Source organism: Biomphalaria glabrata, chromosome 2 (assembly GCF_947242115.1).
Source record: "Biomphalaria glabrata chromosome 2, xgBioGlab47.1, whole genome shotgun sequence".
NCBI classification, from domain to species: domain Eukaryota; kingdom Metazoa; phylum Mollusca; class Gastropoda; family Planorbidae; genus Biomphalaria; species Biomphalaria glabrata.
This window is the reverse complement of record NC_074712.1, coordinates 14160491-14176742: the sequence shown is the minus strand read 5'-3', so window position 1 is coordinate 14176742 and position 16252 is coordinate 14160491. Positions and strand designations below refer to the sequence as shown.

General features: G+C 37.8%; 1 protein-coding gene across 1 annotated transcript; it reads left to right on the top strand.

The window, feature by feature from the left end:
* The first annotated feature begins 3310 nt into the window (after positions 1 to 3310).
* Positions 3311 to 16024, top strand: LOC106078624 (uncharacterized). The gene is made up of 4 exons (XM_056019239.1): positions 3311 to 3511; positions 7741 to 7813; positions 8783 to 8852; positions 11751 to 16024. The coding sequence occupies exons 1-4, from the start codon at positions 3448 to 3450 to the stop codon at positions 15564 to 15566; spliced, it is 4023 nt and encodes a 1340-aa protein (XP_055875214.1). The 5' UTR covers positions 3311 to 3447; the 3' UTR covers positions 15567 to 16024.
* Positions 16025 to 16252: the final 228 nt, after the last annotated feature.

Here is a 16252-nt window from a genome sequence, read left to right as displayed (position 1 = left end):
GATTATAATTATACAACGCGTATATCAACTCAATCTGTATCTTTCTTTATGTTTACATCTTTCTGGTTTATTTCTCTTATGTTTGGTACTTTTGCTTTTTTTTTTTCGACCACTTCTCATCCAATCGTTATCAAATTTTGCTCGATGACAACACATGAACTATACAAAAAAATCAACCAAATAATAAATCAATTAGTATTACTTAATTACTTTTGTTTTCCTATTCTAAATGTACTAAGCTAGGGGGGGGGAGATATGCCTTGTGTAGCGAATAAGACGTTTAGAACTGAAAGAAAGCTAGAACATGGCTAGAACATGGCTAGAGTACAGTAAAATCATCAAACGTTAATAGCCCAATTATATCAGACTGTATGTATATTAATCAATTATAAAGAAAAACTTTGTAATGGATTTGATAATTAACATTACCTTTATTACCATTTTCACTTTTGATTTTTCCTGTTACAAGGATAATATCAAATTAAACTATTTAAAATATTAAGCGCGATCATATATTACTGTAGAGATAGAACGTCGCACAGGCTAAAATAATCCATGGATGGTATAGATGTCAAAGAAAATAGCTCGTAGACTAAGTGCACTAAAACGTAGGAAATAGTTCATATTAAATTTAAAAAGCGTTGGGTGTGAATTTCACTTTAACTCCTACTGAACACACACAAGGCTATGATTATTGATTCATTGTTTCCTACTTTTTAGTGCGTTTTAATTTTTTTTTCTTTACTATTTATTATGTTAAGTCACTCTGTAAGTTTTTTTTTAAATAATTAAGAATTGAGTTTGTAGAGACAGCGATGGAATAAGTCTGAATTGTTGCTGTTTCTCATCCTCCCCCGACACACACACACACTCAGCAGCTGGATACATCATTAACATGACTAGAACCATGAAAAAGTGGCCAAGCGCTATGTAAGAAATGTCTCTTTAATAACGCAACTAATTGTCGAACTATTCTTAATATATGAGTGGTGGTGGCTGATGGTAAAACACTTGTCTTCCGAACCGAGGGGTCCAGGGTTCAAATTCTGGTTCGAATCCTAGTGTGAAGACTGGGATTTTTAATTTCGGAATTCACCCAGCTCTAATGGGTGCCTGACATTAGTTGGGGAAAAGTAAAGGTGGTTATTCGTTTTTCTGGCCACATCATCGCAAGTTCTACTTTGTTCTAGATAAGTTCTGTAAATTCTATTTCTACTTTCTATTCTGAGTTCTGTCCTGAGTACATCTAAATTGAATTCCTAGATATACAGCGGACATAGTCCCTAAAAGGTTGACACCTATTTTCAACATGTCTTTGCTTACTTCCCAAGCCTTGAAAAAAAGAAAAATCCAGTCAAACCATTGTGCCCGAACTTTTCTTTCGCTACCACAAGTGTAAGCTTGTATATAGACAGACGACACAATGCAGAGCTAAAATAAATGTATATATATATTATTGTAGACATGAGTCAATGGTAGGTAGTCAAAACATCTATTCATTATAGAAAGGTTTGAATGGAATCTGCGAACTTCATCAGATACACGTCTAGCAACAAGAAAGTAGCGTGTTCATCTACATAGACACGCTCTAAAATTCCCCACACTTTTTCCTGTCATAACATTCCCACAGGGTAAAAATAAGCATGAGTAACGGGGGGGGGGGGGAATGAACAATAAATAATAAAAAGAAGGAGACGCTGGTAGGATTAGAGTCAGATTAGGAAGAAATAAAAGTATCTTTGTTACAGAGCAGGTACTGAACACTCCATTCCAACCCCATACCCAACAGATGAGAAAAAAAAATGATTAAATATTATCATTGGATATTATACATGGCTGTTTTTTTTTTCAGGGATTTATCAAAATTCAGAACATAATATCTAGTTAGTCATTGGATTGTTAGTAGTTGTTGTTTGTCAGTCACTGTTAATAGGATGCTAGTCACTACAAAAGGGCTATTAGTAAATGGTTGTTTTGCTAATCACTGCTAAATGTTAATGGGTTGCCAATCCTAGTTCAATTATTTAGCGCAGGCCTGCAATACTATAAGAAATTTAATCAGCAGGCACAGTGTGAACTTTTATGCCAAGTTTTATCAAGATTGGTCAAACGGTTTTGATTTTTATTACAGACATAAATACATACATTCATACACACACATACATATACATACAAACATACATACATACATACATGCATGCATGCGCATGCATACATACATACATACGTACGTACGTACGTATATACATACATACATACATACAAACATACATACATACATACATACATACATACATACATACATACAAACATACATACATACATACATACATACATACATACATACATACATACATGCATGCATGCATACATACATACATACATACATACATACATACATACATACATACATACATACATACATACATACATACATACATACATACACCTTACTTTCAATTAAATATATTGACAAGAAAGATTTAAATCAACCAGATCTACTTATTGAGAAAAACAAACGATTCACAACAACTATTGACATTGTGGTACATACAACTAAGTCTCTTTGGGTAGCTTTAAGAGGACGGTGTAATTGAGGTATCCCCGTAAGCGCTATAAAGATCCACTCAGGTGCCCATTTGCCCTCACTGGCATAGAGAAATGTAACTAGTAACAGATGGCCTCTGAAAGAGACTGTTGGAAGGCTCTCACAATGGCTGCGGGACAAACATTAAAGACCCAAAGAATTAAGAAAAGCCTTTATTGAAGACAGGTGCAGAAGTGGAAAAGAAAACTTATAGACCGCTTGAGATGCGAAAAAATATGCAGATCGCAACTGGGTTTACGTAGTCATGTGAAACACTGCACTCATCCTTAATCTTCGGAATCTTATCTTATCTTATATGATACAAATCTCTCACAACGTTTAAAAAAAAAAAGAAAAAAAAATAGAACTGCTGAAAGTTTAAAAAAAACAACTACTTTTTAACGTAAGCAATTCTAAAAGTCGTACGCCCTAAATGTGAGATTTAAAGCGTTGGATTTTTCGACAACAGACCTCGCAGCAGTCCACGAGGGGCCTCAACTTAGGCCTTCCTAAGGGTCGGGTCGGCATTCAGGGAGAGGTACTGCTTTGGACTAGACAAATCATTAAAAATCTCTTAGTGGACATTGAAAACTACAAGGAAGTGTTTCCCTTTTGGCTTTATGTCTATGGCTTTATGGTAATCTCGATCCCTGCCAGAGAAGGACCATGCATCACGTTTCGGGATTTCCCAAGACGAATTTTGTACAAAACGGAAGTGTGTTCTCCCGAAACGATGGCCATAGAATACTGCTTTGAGAAAGTGAAGTCAGCTAAAGACATCAATGTACTAAGCTATCAACGCCAACCCATAGAGAAGATTGCGGTGTTGTAACTAAAGCTAACATCAGTTATTGAGAAGCATGAAGAAACTAGCGACTCCTAGTTTTATAAATGTTCATCAATTAATTTTGCAGCACGAAGAAGGTGACTACAGTAGATCTAGACTTTATTTTAGAGTGTACTGCCAAAATTCCCACATTTAGATCTAGATCTAGACCTAGGTCTAAAATAGAATTCTGAGACAGAATCTTAAATATAGATTAGATCTACATGAATACAATCATCAATTAGTATTACAAAGTTTTTTTAAAACTTACTTTCAATTATATACTAACAGGGCCAGATTTAGGGAAGATCAGGCGAGGCTAAGCCTAATGCCTCGGAGTATCACAAGAAAGGGGACCCCACGATTCGGCTCCATTTTGATGAACTGGCGGAGCGTGGTTTCAGTGAAATCATAAAGGACTTTTCATCGAAAAAAAAAACAGCTCGTTAAGTTCCATTCGTTAACGCGGTAATTTTGTATTTGATTTCATTAATTACTTCATTAGACTTACTTATTGCGCCGTTCGGTGCATTGGGCAGCAAGCTGTCTCCACAAAGATTTGTCACTGCCAATGTCTGAAGCCTCCTCCATGCCATCGCAACTCTTGGTATGTGTAGTTCATTTTGTCAGAGAACATATCCCGCAAACCTCATGCGACGCTCTGTCACAACCTTACCAAGGGGTCGACTCCCAGTTCGGCATATGATTTCCTTGTTTGGTACCCGATATATAGCCTATAAATGACTCCTAAAATCCGTCTTAGCCATTTTTGTTGAGCCACATTTAGTCTTTTCTCAATTTTGGTAGATGACTTCCATTTCTCACATGCATTTGTTGCTGTTGGGATCCTATAATTATTACATTCTTTATATTCTTTATACATTATATTCTTTGGCAATACATTTTTGAAAGACTTGACGGAAAAAGTTGTTCCTTTAATTCAAAAAATAATTAGAGGCATCCGTCGTTACCCCAGGGCCTCATAACATATATAAATCTGGCCCTGTTAATTACAGAGTTTTCAACTTATTTTCAATTATGTACTAACATTGTTATAATAGATATTAGGTCTAGATCTAGAACTAAAACTATATTATTAGAACTATGATAACGTATGGCTGACTCGAAGTGTCAAATATCTTCACAGTTATAACAAATAGACACAGGAGAAAGTACACGTACACACAGACTATCGAGCTAGATAATAATGTGTACGATATGTATTACTTTAAATAAAATTTCTAACACATTTAGAATTGCTTCAAAAATAATTGGTACTATTATTAACCTAGACCTTGTATTATGTTATGTTGTATTATAGACTTAGCAGATTGTATCAAGGGGAATAATCAAATTTGAAGATTCGAAAGACTAGACGAATGAACTGAACATACTCAATATCCGGCTGATGTTTAAGCTTGTTATAGAAGTTGATCACAAAGCCGTTGGTGGCAATTCAGCACTAGAAAGACACTTTTATTTGTTGCGGATTTGATAAATATAAAAACAGATATATTTTATGAAACCAAAAGAAGAAATCTTTAGTTAAGGTTGGAAATTTAGACCCACAGAGTTTAATCATTACTGCATTACATATAGGCCTGGCAGCACTGGCGGATCCAGGGGGGGGGGGGGGGCCCCCCACTCGGCCGACCCCCCACCCCCAGGGGTGGGGGCGGACGAATTATAGTATAGAATTCACACAATTTGTATGCGAATTTATTACTTATGTTAATAATATATACTAATTATTTATATTTCAACCTATTTTTAGATTATTTCGCCCCCCCCCTTCTAGTATTTTGGCCGATTTGGTAGGGTCGGGAGGGGGCGATGGCATCAATCCGCCCCCCCCCCCACCATAAACTTTCGAGTGGGGGGGGGCGGTCCTATTTATTTGTAGAAATCACAGTTTGCTAAGAGAATCAATTAAATATCTATATGATTAAAACTTGTTATTGGTATTTTAACCGGTCTTTATATAATTTCGTTCACCCGTTGGCCGATTGGAAGGGGAAGAGAAAATACCTCCACCGCCCTTCCCATCTAAACCCTTTGAGTGGGGGTGGACGATCGTGCATTTATGGAGAAATCAAAGTATGTGAACAAAATTAGTCGAATATCTATATAATATAAACAGGTGGAAGTGCGATACATGCAATCCCCTTCCCCCCATCGGACAAATCAATACTTTTTCTTTTTGTATTATAGTAAGAAATTACAAAATTAAAAGAATCTGTCACTAATATAATTTATATATGCTATAAAGTAAATTCTTATATCGAGTCGCCCAACCCCTATTCTTTAATGCAAAATGCAATCAATAGCAGAAATTATAAAAAGGAGCGAGAATTAATAGTTTTCATTTTACCACCCTTGCCCTTTCCAGACAGAGTTTGTGTAATTTGACATGAATTTATCATAACTATTTTAAGAAAGACTTTGCTTTGGAAAAGTTATAATTCAAACGAAATTTTTCAATATAACAGTCACGGTTGAGATTAGTTCAAAAGCCAGATAATCTTTTCCTAGTCGACTTTTTCCAACCTTTACTCTATCTCATATTTTTCTAGTTAAATAAATTTAGGACTATAACTCACAATGTATGGTAGAATTTTATTGAATATTATTAATCGAATATTTTTTTTTCGGCGGAGATCCTCAAAACCTTAATCTAAATATGTGGGGTATCTAATCTTTTCAAAGAACATATCGGTTTTATTTGCAATGTATTAAGGGACTATAAATTCATATTAGAATATTTTTCTCATTATTCAAAAGGCACTTTATAATAGAATGAATAATGAGCTGTAGGGCACGAGAATGCGTTATTGCAGTGAAGAATGCCAGAAAACGCTTTTAGCGTCGAGGCTTCGCCCCAAACCTCACTGATGAATAATAAGCTGTAGATGTCAGGAGAATGCGTTTCTGCAGTGAGAAATGCAAGAAAACGCTTTTGGCGTCGGGGCTTCGCCCCGAACACCACTAATAAGTAATGAGTTGTAGATGTCAGGAGAAGGCGTTTCAGCCGTGAAAAATGCAAGAAAACGCTTTTAGCGTCGGGGCTTCGCCCCGAACCCCACTGATAAATAATGAGCTGTAGATGTCAGAAGAATGCGTTTCAGACGTGAAAAATGCAAGAAAACGCTTTTGGGCGTCGTGGCTTCGCCCCGAACCCCACTGAAGAAGCTTACAGCGCGCTCCCAGGCCCCCAAGCTTGCAAGAGAAAGACTGTTTTTTTTTCTGTTTTTTTGCCGAAGATTGAGAAAAAGTCTTATTTTATTCTCATATATCGAATATATATATATATGCTGTACGCACGTTTATGCATAGGGTTAGGGTTTACTGGGCGTTAGGGTTAGGGTTTGGAAAAAATCGCCCCCCCCCACTCCAAAGTTCTGGATCCGCCAGTGCCTGGCAGACTATATAATCTGACATTCTCGCCCACATATTGAGTATCAGTCCTAATGATATGCAAATAACTTATTAATGCTTCGAAAACTGAATATATGCATTACATGAGTGTATGTAAGTCATTGTAGTGCATTACATGAGTGTATGTAAGTCATTGTTGTGTCACATGCTACATGTTATAAGATTACCAGTTGTCCGGAAGTGTGCAAGCTTTCCTTTTCTGTATAAAATCTTTTATAAAAGGTAAGGCGAGTGCCCTGTATAAGAAAATATGAAATCTTGTAAAAGAATTACTGTCATTCAAAGCGCCCAATTGGGTACTGGCCCACCGGGCATTTGCCCGATGCCCTTATAGCCAGTCCGCCCCTGGTTGTTTAACCCCAAAACCACTTGATGTTTTTTTAGTGGATGAGTTCAGATAAATTGATGTGACGTGATTCACAGGACCGTCGCTTTCTTCTGCCTTGAAATCAAACTGGACACACACGCACATAAAATGCTCAATTCCTCACAGATGAGTTGTCTATCCGTTCCTGTGACTGGGCAGATGAATCGCTCAACTGAATGTTAATCATGATGATAACTTCTTCTGTAGCTTATATCAACTCACTCACTCTCTCTTTCTCTCTCTGTATAAGTTGAGTTAGTCCCCTTTATACTTTGTTGCTTAAAAGTTTAAAACTAAAACATAGATAACTATACTACCTTCTATCTTCATAATCACTTCGTTGACACAGCCCTAGAGTTAGAATTTAAGTGGTACAACTTTTTAAAAAATAAATACATTTAAAAAGCTATCACGTAACCTTCGTCTTTCTTTCTCCAAACTAATTGATACAATTACAATATACATTTTGTTAACAAATAGTATTTCTTATAGTTTTCTTGTTTTTTTTCTATTTACTTTGTTTAGTCCCTGAAGTCATGGCAGTACACTCGATTGAATGGATGCTTCAAGGCATACTAACCTCCCTTCTGTCTGGCGTGTAAGTTACTTATTTCTACGCTGATTTAGAGTTTAACTAACAGCAAGGCTCAAAGAACGCTCACCCTCTTCTGAAACTAAACTAGACTGTCATATTTAAGCGAATCCGTAGACTATACGTAGAAAATGTATCTTCTAAAACAAGCAAAATATAAAAAAAATACTTTTTAAAAAAAGCTTATCTAAGTTAAAGAACTGAACATTGGCGGTAATATATAACAATACTGAAATATTTATTTTCCTTTTCCCATATCAAACAAAATTAATTAATGACCGCTAATTAATTAATTAGTTGGTTAATTATTCTATTGACTCCTGTTTTGTTAGGGACAATGAATAATTGTGCAAAGTTACAACTTGATCTAGGAATGGGAAGCTTATATAACTGTACATTTATAAACAGTTCCCAAACTGTTTCACTTACTCAAAAACAAACGTTCAATGACGAAATTTATTGTTAAGAAAGTTACAGCAGCTAATTTTATTAGTAAACTAACATAGATCCTAACATAGATCCTAGGTCTACATGTTCACTCCTTGGCAAAGCCGGATTTAGATTTGATAAGGCCCTAAGCTTTTTTAGATATCAACCACTTAAGGCAATAGTTCCTTTGCTCTCTCATCAAAACGATTGAAAATATCCTTGAAAACATTTGGGGGGTCGGGAGCCAAACAAGTAGGGGCCCCAGTGTATAACTTATGTTGCTTATAGTTAAACTGTTCCCTTAGCAATATGAGCGACTAGACACTGACAAACATGCTAACAACTCTAATTAGTCCAGCCTTTAAATGTCCCTGAGGTCAGATAATAGACATACATTTGTGTGTCTGACATCAATACTAATACAAGAGGGAAAGGGGGTAATGGTCCTTTAGAGTGAAGTCACACCCTTAATCATTATACCTGGTTGATGTATAATTGTAGGCATTTGTCTGTACTCTATAATAACCTTGCTGTTTATCTCTGCAGTGGTTTCTACATAATTACCAGGGCCTTGGAATACGCTAAAAAGTATTGCCAGAAGGAGAGACAGAAACAGGTGAATTGTTTATCATAAGAGAAGACCATATCTTGCGTGTGTTTACAAACATATGTTTATGCTAATTTGCTCAATTGCCTAGCTTATATTTTTTATCGGATCATGAAGGCGCTAAATCCATTACAAAGGGGAAACAATTTGTACATGTGTCGTATTACCTTCTACAAACGAAACATGGTATTACTTCCCTGGAGACCCTACATCTCGAAAGCTATGGCCCTAAATGTTTAGTAATGAACGGGGAGGATAGTTTAAAAAATAAGGTTTTTAAGCTGAAGTAAAATCTGTATTTTTTTGACATCTCCAAAAAAGCAAACAAATTAGAATTAGTAATAAAATCCTCGACTTCCCAATTGTTAGAGTATGTGTGTGTTTCTGATGTAACCATGACTAGAGGTTATAGAGGTGAGCAGATGGTTTGGTTGTGTAGGCTGAATAGATTTCTGATTAAATCACGTGGTTTGTGGTCTGTCGTAGTTCAATTCCATAAACACTCATGTCAACGTTGAAGAGAGGAGAACAAGCAAACGATGTGTGACAGTAAGGCGTGTGACAGTGGGACGTGGGACATAATGTAGAAGCTATCTACCTTTTCGATGTCAATAAAAATAATTAATCACCAATGACTTAAACGACATTGGTTAATTTTTAATTGATTCGTGTTTTGTTAGGTACAATACATAATTATTTAATGTTTCAACTTGATCCGGGAATGGGTATGGGAGAAATAAAGTGTACAATTATTTAAGAGGACGAAACCCAACATATTTAGTCATATATGTAAATACTGAAAGGTTTATTTCCCTTGTTGGTATCAAGAAAATAATTAATAACCTGTTATTAATTGACTAATTGGTTAATGTTTTTTTTAATTAATTAATGTATTGACTACGCCAAAGAATAATTTGTGCACATTTTCAACTTGATCCGAGAACGGGTGTGAGAGAAATAACATGATTAAACGTTTTACCAGACAGTTGATAAAAGCTTTGTAAAACAAAATGAGTGAATTAAAAAAAAAACTATCGCCTCTTTCTCAATGACAAGATTTGTAAACACACATTTCTTCTATTTTTTGCATTAAATAATTCACTAGTGCACAAGTAAATAGTCACGAATAGGTTTATTAGCCGTTATAACATGAAGAGTATTTAGTGTAAAGTAATACAAAATACATTTATAATCAATTTTAGTATTCTTCAATTTTAAAAGAAGAAAAAATTTCAAAGATAATTATGAATTAGATCTTTTCCTTTGTCTGATTTTGATTCCGGTAAAAATTCTTGGTTGATCAGCATGCATATCACATTCTCATTTGAATCTAGGGTCCTACCTTTGACTTTGACGTGTTTTTTTTTTACTTTCGACGTGGATATCCTACGTATGACTTGGATGTCATACCTTTGACTTGGATGTCCTACCTATGACCTGGATCTCCTACCTATGACTTGGATGTCCTACCTATGACCTGGATGTCCTACCTATGACCTGGATGTCCTACATATGACCTGGATCTCCTACCTATGACTTGGATGTCCTACCTATGACCTGGATGTCCTACCTATGACCTGGATCTCCTACCTATGACTTGGATGTCCTACCTATGACCTGGATGTCCTACCTATGACCTGGATCTCCTACCTATGACTTGGATGTCCTACCTATGACCTGGATCTCCTACTTATGACCTGGATCTCCTACCTATGACTTGGATGTCCTACCTATGACCTGGATGTCCTACCTATGACCTGGATCTCCTACCTATGACTTGGATCTCCTACCTATGACTTGGATGTCCTACCTATGACCTGGATCTCCTACTTATGACCTGGATCTCCTACCTATGACTTGGATGTCCTACCTATGACCTGGATGTCCTACCTATGACCTGGATGTCCTACCTATGACTTGGATGTCCTACCTATGACCTGGATGTCCTACATATGACTTGGATGTCATACCTATGACCTGGATGTCCTACCTATGACCTGGATGTCATACCTATGACTTGGATGTCCTACATATGACTTGGATTTCATACCTATGACCTGGATGTCCAACCTATGACCTGGATGTCATACCTATGACTTGGATGTCCTACCTATGACCTGGATGTCATACCTATGACCTGGATGTCCTACCTATGACCTGGATGTCATACCTATGACTTGGATGTCCTACCTATGACCTGGATGTCATACCTATGACTTGGATGTCCAACCTATGACCTGGATGTCATACCTATGACTTGGATGTCCTACATATGACCTGGATGGCATACCTATGACTTGGATGTCCTACATATGACTTGGATGTCATACCTATGACCTGGATGTCCTACCTATGACTTGGATGTTATACCTATGACTTGGATGTCCTACCTATGACCTGGATGTCCTACATATGACTTGGATGTCATACCTATGACCTGGATGTCCTACCTATGACCTGGATCTCCTATCTATGACCTGGATGTCCTACCTATGACCTGGATGTCCTACCTATGACCTGGATCTCCTATCTATGACTTGGATGTCCTACCTATGACCTGGATGTCATACCTATGACCTGGATCTCCTACCTATGACTTGGATGTCCTACCTATGACCTGGATGTCATACCTATGACTTGGATGTCCTACCTATGACTTGGATGTCATACCTATGACTTGGATGTCATACCTATGACTTGGATGTCATACCTATGACTTGGATGTCATACCTTTGACTTGGATGCCATACAATGACTTGTAGAGTCCAACGTTGGACTTGTAGCGTCATGCATTTGATATAGAAGTCATAACTTTACCCGAAAACTTATTGTTTTTTTAATTGTAATTTCCTGAGACCGATGTGAATTTATTATTTATGTTTTTTTGTTGTTTTTCTTGTTCCTCAGAATGTCTTTCAAAAATATTTCACTGAAGATGAAAACTTCCACTGGAGAAACTTTCGAGTTCAAGGGTCGAGTCTTGTGGATGACCGTTTTTACAATCGAGCTCCAAATCTCTTCGCGGCCTACAAGCGATCGCCTGGATTCCTCTGTCACAACAACGTGACTGGCAATGAGTCCAGCAGTGCAACATCGGTCAACACCAACGGTAGACCGCCTCAATGGTCTGACCTTGACCTGACAGACTTCCGAAACATTGCGCCATTTTCCTCCATGTTGAAACTCGCGGAGCAGACGTCGCACAGACGTGAAATCAATGAAGGGACGGAAGTTGGGCTGAAGAAAGACTCCTTCTGTTCCTCTCCATCCAACGTCAAAATTTGGAGTATCTCCGACAGTTACAACAAAGTCGATTCAAGCCGGGAGTCCTCCAGCTCCAATTCAGCTCCTCGTTGTGAATTAGGAGCTAGCTACTGTCACGGCGTAGGTAGCCAAAAGAAAGACGAACCCCACAGTACGGTCACGAAAAAGTTTGACGAGAAGGCCACCGCTAGTGGCAGACGAGCAAGAAAAGCTTCTAAGATTGCCCACTTGCCGATCACAAAGAGGAATCAGGTAGCTAGTAAAATTTCAGAATGTGAAGTTAGAGTGATCAAGTCAAAGGTTATGAGAAGCGTCTATGACGTGGATGGCTCGGAAACAGATCCAAGTCTCTCATCCGGAACAGAACGTATTTATAACGCATTCGATTCCGTTATCCAAGAGGTCAAGCAGACAAGCTCGGTCACTATTAGCAGCGCAGCTGGAACGACAAAGCAGCACTTTGTGGAACATTGCAAAGATCAGAATGCCGTTTGCTTTGTCTCCGAGAAGAGCCAACGTGAGCTCAACTATTTCCAAAGCTGGGCATCCTGGTTCGCCACCCCGCAAGAATCGCAGGTGTCTTTAGATTTATCTAAATCCGCCCTGGAAATGTCACAATTCTCAGAGGTTAGTGGGAAAAAACAATTTAGTAGTTTAGAAGATTGGCAGTTGTCCGTGGATGGTATAGAAAGAGATTTGGAAATAGAGGAGCAACGTAAAGAAGAAACGGATTCGGTAAAGTCAGTGAGACCTGATACAACGACAGACACTCGACGTGTGACCGAAAAGATATCTCCAATTTCTGAACAGTGCACAGCTGTTAAAACTTTTGAGAGAACGCAAGTCAAAACTTCAAATCAGACGCAGGATTTTGATTACAAAATTGTACAAGAAAAAATATCCCCGGCTTTGACGTGCAGCTTTAGATCTGGCTCAACTAGTGTCCCAAATAGCGCACATATGCATACATCTGGGTCTCCTAAGGGAAGAAATGCTGAAAAACAAAAAGCCTCTAGTACCTCCTTGAAAAAGTCCGAGAAGAATGAACACTCCCCAACCGTAATTAAAATTAAAACGTCACCTCCTCGAACACATGAGACAAAAGCGATCAGCAAAGCAAAATCTATAGATAGTGCTTCTCCTTTACACAAGAAGCCACCAAAGCTCCAAGACAGAGGTAAAGATGAGACCACTCCAGAGACGCTGACTGCTTGGTCAAGGAGAAAACGTGCTGACAAGACAAGAAAACTCGATAGGTCTGTTTCGTGTAGCCCGACAACTAGTGAAAAATCCACAATGTGTAAGCCTTCATCTATGGAGAAAGCTTCTGGTAAAGAGCCTGACACCAAAGACCAATTAACAGAAATGTGTTCCTTAATGTTGGTCAATGATACCTCAAAGTGTTTTGGCTCTACTGACATTTACCAGCTCGGGTCATTATCAAACGAGGGTGACATGATTGATGTGGACATCCCCAATCAGGATGTAGACAGAACAAAGTCTTTGAGCAGCAAGCAAATATACGCACTTTCTAAAACCAACCAACGAGTGCCCTCTTTCAAAACTCAGAAGCATAAAAATTTATCGAAGCTTAAACGAGCTGCCAGCAAAAAAAATTTGAATAAGCAGATTACAAAAGTTGACATGTCTCTAGTTATTACAAGAAAAGCTTCCAAAGAAATGGCCAGCAAAAGAGAAGCCAAAGCTGGTAGTACTAAGACAACAGAGATTGTTAACAAATCTGGAGACCAGGAAGAGGGACAAACCAAGAAAACGGCATTAAAGATGGAGGGCAGTAGTAGCTTCAAGAAACAAAAGAATTTAAAAATACGAAACTCACTGAAACACAAACAAATCGACTCATTGGAAGAACACTTGTTCGAAAAGTCTGAAAAGGAAGATCTAATACCATTTCAGTCAGATGTCAAACAATGTAAAGAAACTGTTCTCCAAAAATGTAACAGAAGAATGAAAGTCCATCCAATAAAAAGTGTAGACAAATACAGAACTAAGAGGCAAAGTTTTCTCAATAAAGATAAACTCTCAGACAATGCAAAGCCACTTGCACATACTCCCACTGAGCTTCTCCATTTGAAAGACAACTGCGTCGAGTCACCGGTAGATGAGATTCATCCTCTTTTTACCAACCAACCTAAAAGTCATGGAGTTGACTCCAGAGTCGTAGAGTCGACGTCAACTCCAAGAGAGTTCTCACTGAAACTTTGCGAGCCTAAATATTTAGACTTCAATGGACAAACATTAGCAGAAGCTGCGCAGTTTTTCTTAAACACTTCCGAGTCCTCGGTTGATCCCGAAACAAAGCTGGACGAAAGATCATCACTGGTTCATTTGTTTCAGACAAACGGGGCAATGAATAGTTCGGTTTACTCACCTTCCAATCCACTAGACCTAATGCTATCTGCTAGGCTATCACCAGAATCTGAACATGCAGCGTCTTCAAAACTAAGCGCACCCCTGTCAACAACACATGCGTGTAAATCTGTGGATAAGAAAATCTTGGAGTCTAATATTAGTAAGACATCATCATCCGCTGAGAAGATTAACAAGATGGACATGCCATCATGTATTAACAGGAAGGACATGCCATCATCAAAGTCCATTTTAAAAAATAAAAATATGCTTAGCAAAGAAACGCAACAAATTAAGGGTCCGACAGAAAAATCTAACGTTAGTAAACAAGCAAAGGTATTGCCAATGGGTACTTCAAAATGCAAAAAGCGAATTCAGGAACCGTGCCTCTTAAAATCCAAAAACTGGTTGGAACCAGCGGAGAAAATGTTGCTTAAAAACGAAAAACACAATGTGCTCAAACCAATTGAGACCAAGTGTGCCGTTTCAGATACTAATGCTCAGGCAGCAGGACAAGAAACTCCAAAGAGCTGTTTCATCAGACCATCTAAAAACAAGCCTCAAGTCAGACGGGAAGCTAAATCTACGGACAGACCAAGCCCCAAAACAACAATGCCATTGAAACAAAATGAGAAAGCAGATATCAAAAGAAAAGCAGCGGTACTGAAAAAATCTACAGCTGAGTCCCCCCAGGTCATGTTCAAAGAGAGATCCATTGCCAAGAAAGAAAAACTCCTTGGTATCAAGAAGAAACCCGTGCCTTTGTTGCCACTTGAAATGGCGCAGTCCTTCCCTGAAGCCCAATTTAAGCATGAGACTTTGATCTCTACAGAACGAAACGCTTCGTCCAATGGCGTTGCTAGAAGATCAGTCCCGAGTCAGGCGTGCTCTAGTCAAGTACTACCTCGACCTGTCAAGGCTACTGTCCACTCTGACGAGAGCGTCATGACCATCAGAAGCTATGACCTGGATTCCGATCACGAGAATCGATCACTTCGATCCCGACCTTTGAATGCAGACAAACAGCGCAGGGTTGTTTTGAAAAAGTCTGCTTTGGACGAGATTGTGAAACAAATGCAATCACCGTAATAGACAACAAACTTTCATTAACAGATGTATATGGTACACTATCACAAATATTCTTACACTAAAAAACGGAGTCTTTTAAAAAGCAGTCTGAAGCCATTTCAATTATTTACTCAAATTAAACAAAAATAACATTAAGCACTTGTAATTCAGTGGCATGGGATTGTCAATTTTAGAAATACATATGGACGCTTGTTATATTGCTAACAATGAACTATTAATGAACGAACCATCTTCTACAAATAAATATATGTGAAATGTGTACAACTAGACTGTCTTGCTTGTGTATTTTGAAGCCAGTTATATACAATTAATAACTATGCTTCGCTTATGGAAGATTTGGTATCTGTACAATGTTTTAAAATGGATGTGTGTGTTGATACGTTTATTTTTATATATTTTTTTAATAACAAATATTTGGAATTTAGATTATTTAAAAATACATACCATTGCAAATTAGATTAGAAAGATTTTTTTCCTTCTTCCAAAACATTCATTAAAATGATCTATTGGAATCAAATATTTTTGCTGAGTAGCTTTCCACTGCATTTACTTTTTCCGGTGACTTTTGCCTTCTCGTGATTGAAATATGTAGTGTATTCATTCACTTGTCAACACTTAAGTACATTAACTTGGTCACACAAATGAGATGGTCTGAGTTGGTCATGTGTCCATTGATATATCTATAA

Bases quoted from the DNA above. Each gene is read 5' to 3' on its own strand.
- LOC106078624 (XM_056019239.1), top strand. From the start codon at position 3,448: ATGAAGAAACTAGCGACTCCTAGTTTTATAAATGTTCATCAATTAATT. The intron at 3,512-7,740 runs GTGACTACAGTA...TACTTTGTTTAG, and splicing joins AATTTTGCAGCACGAAGAAG to TCCCTGAAGTCATGGCAGTA. The intron at 8,853-11,750 runs GTGAATTGTTTA...CTTGTTCCTCAG, and splicing joins AGAAGGAGAGACAGAAACAG to AATGTCTTTCAAAAATATTT.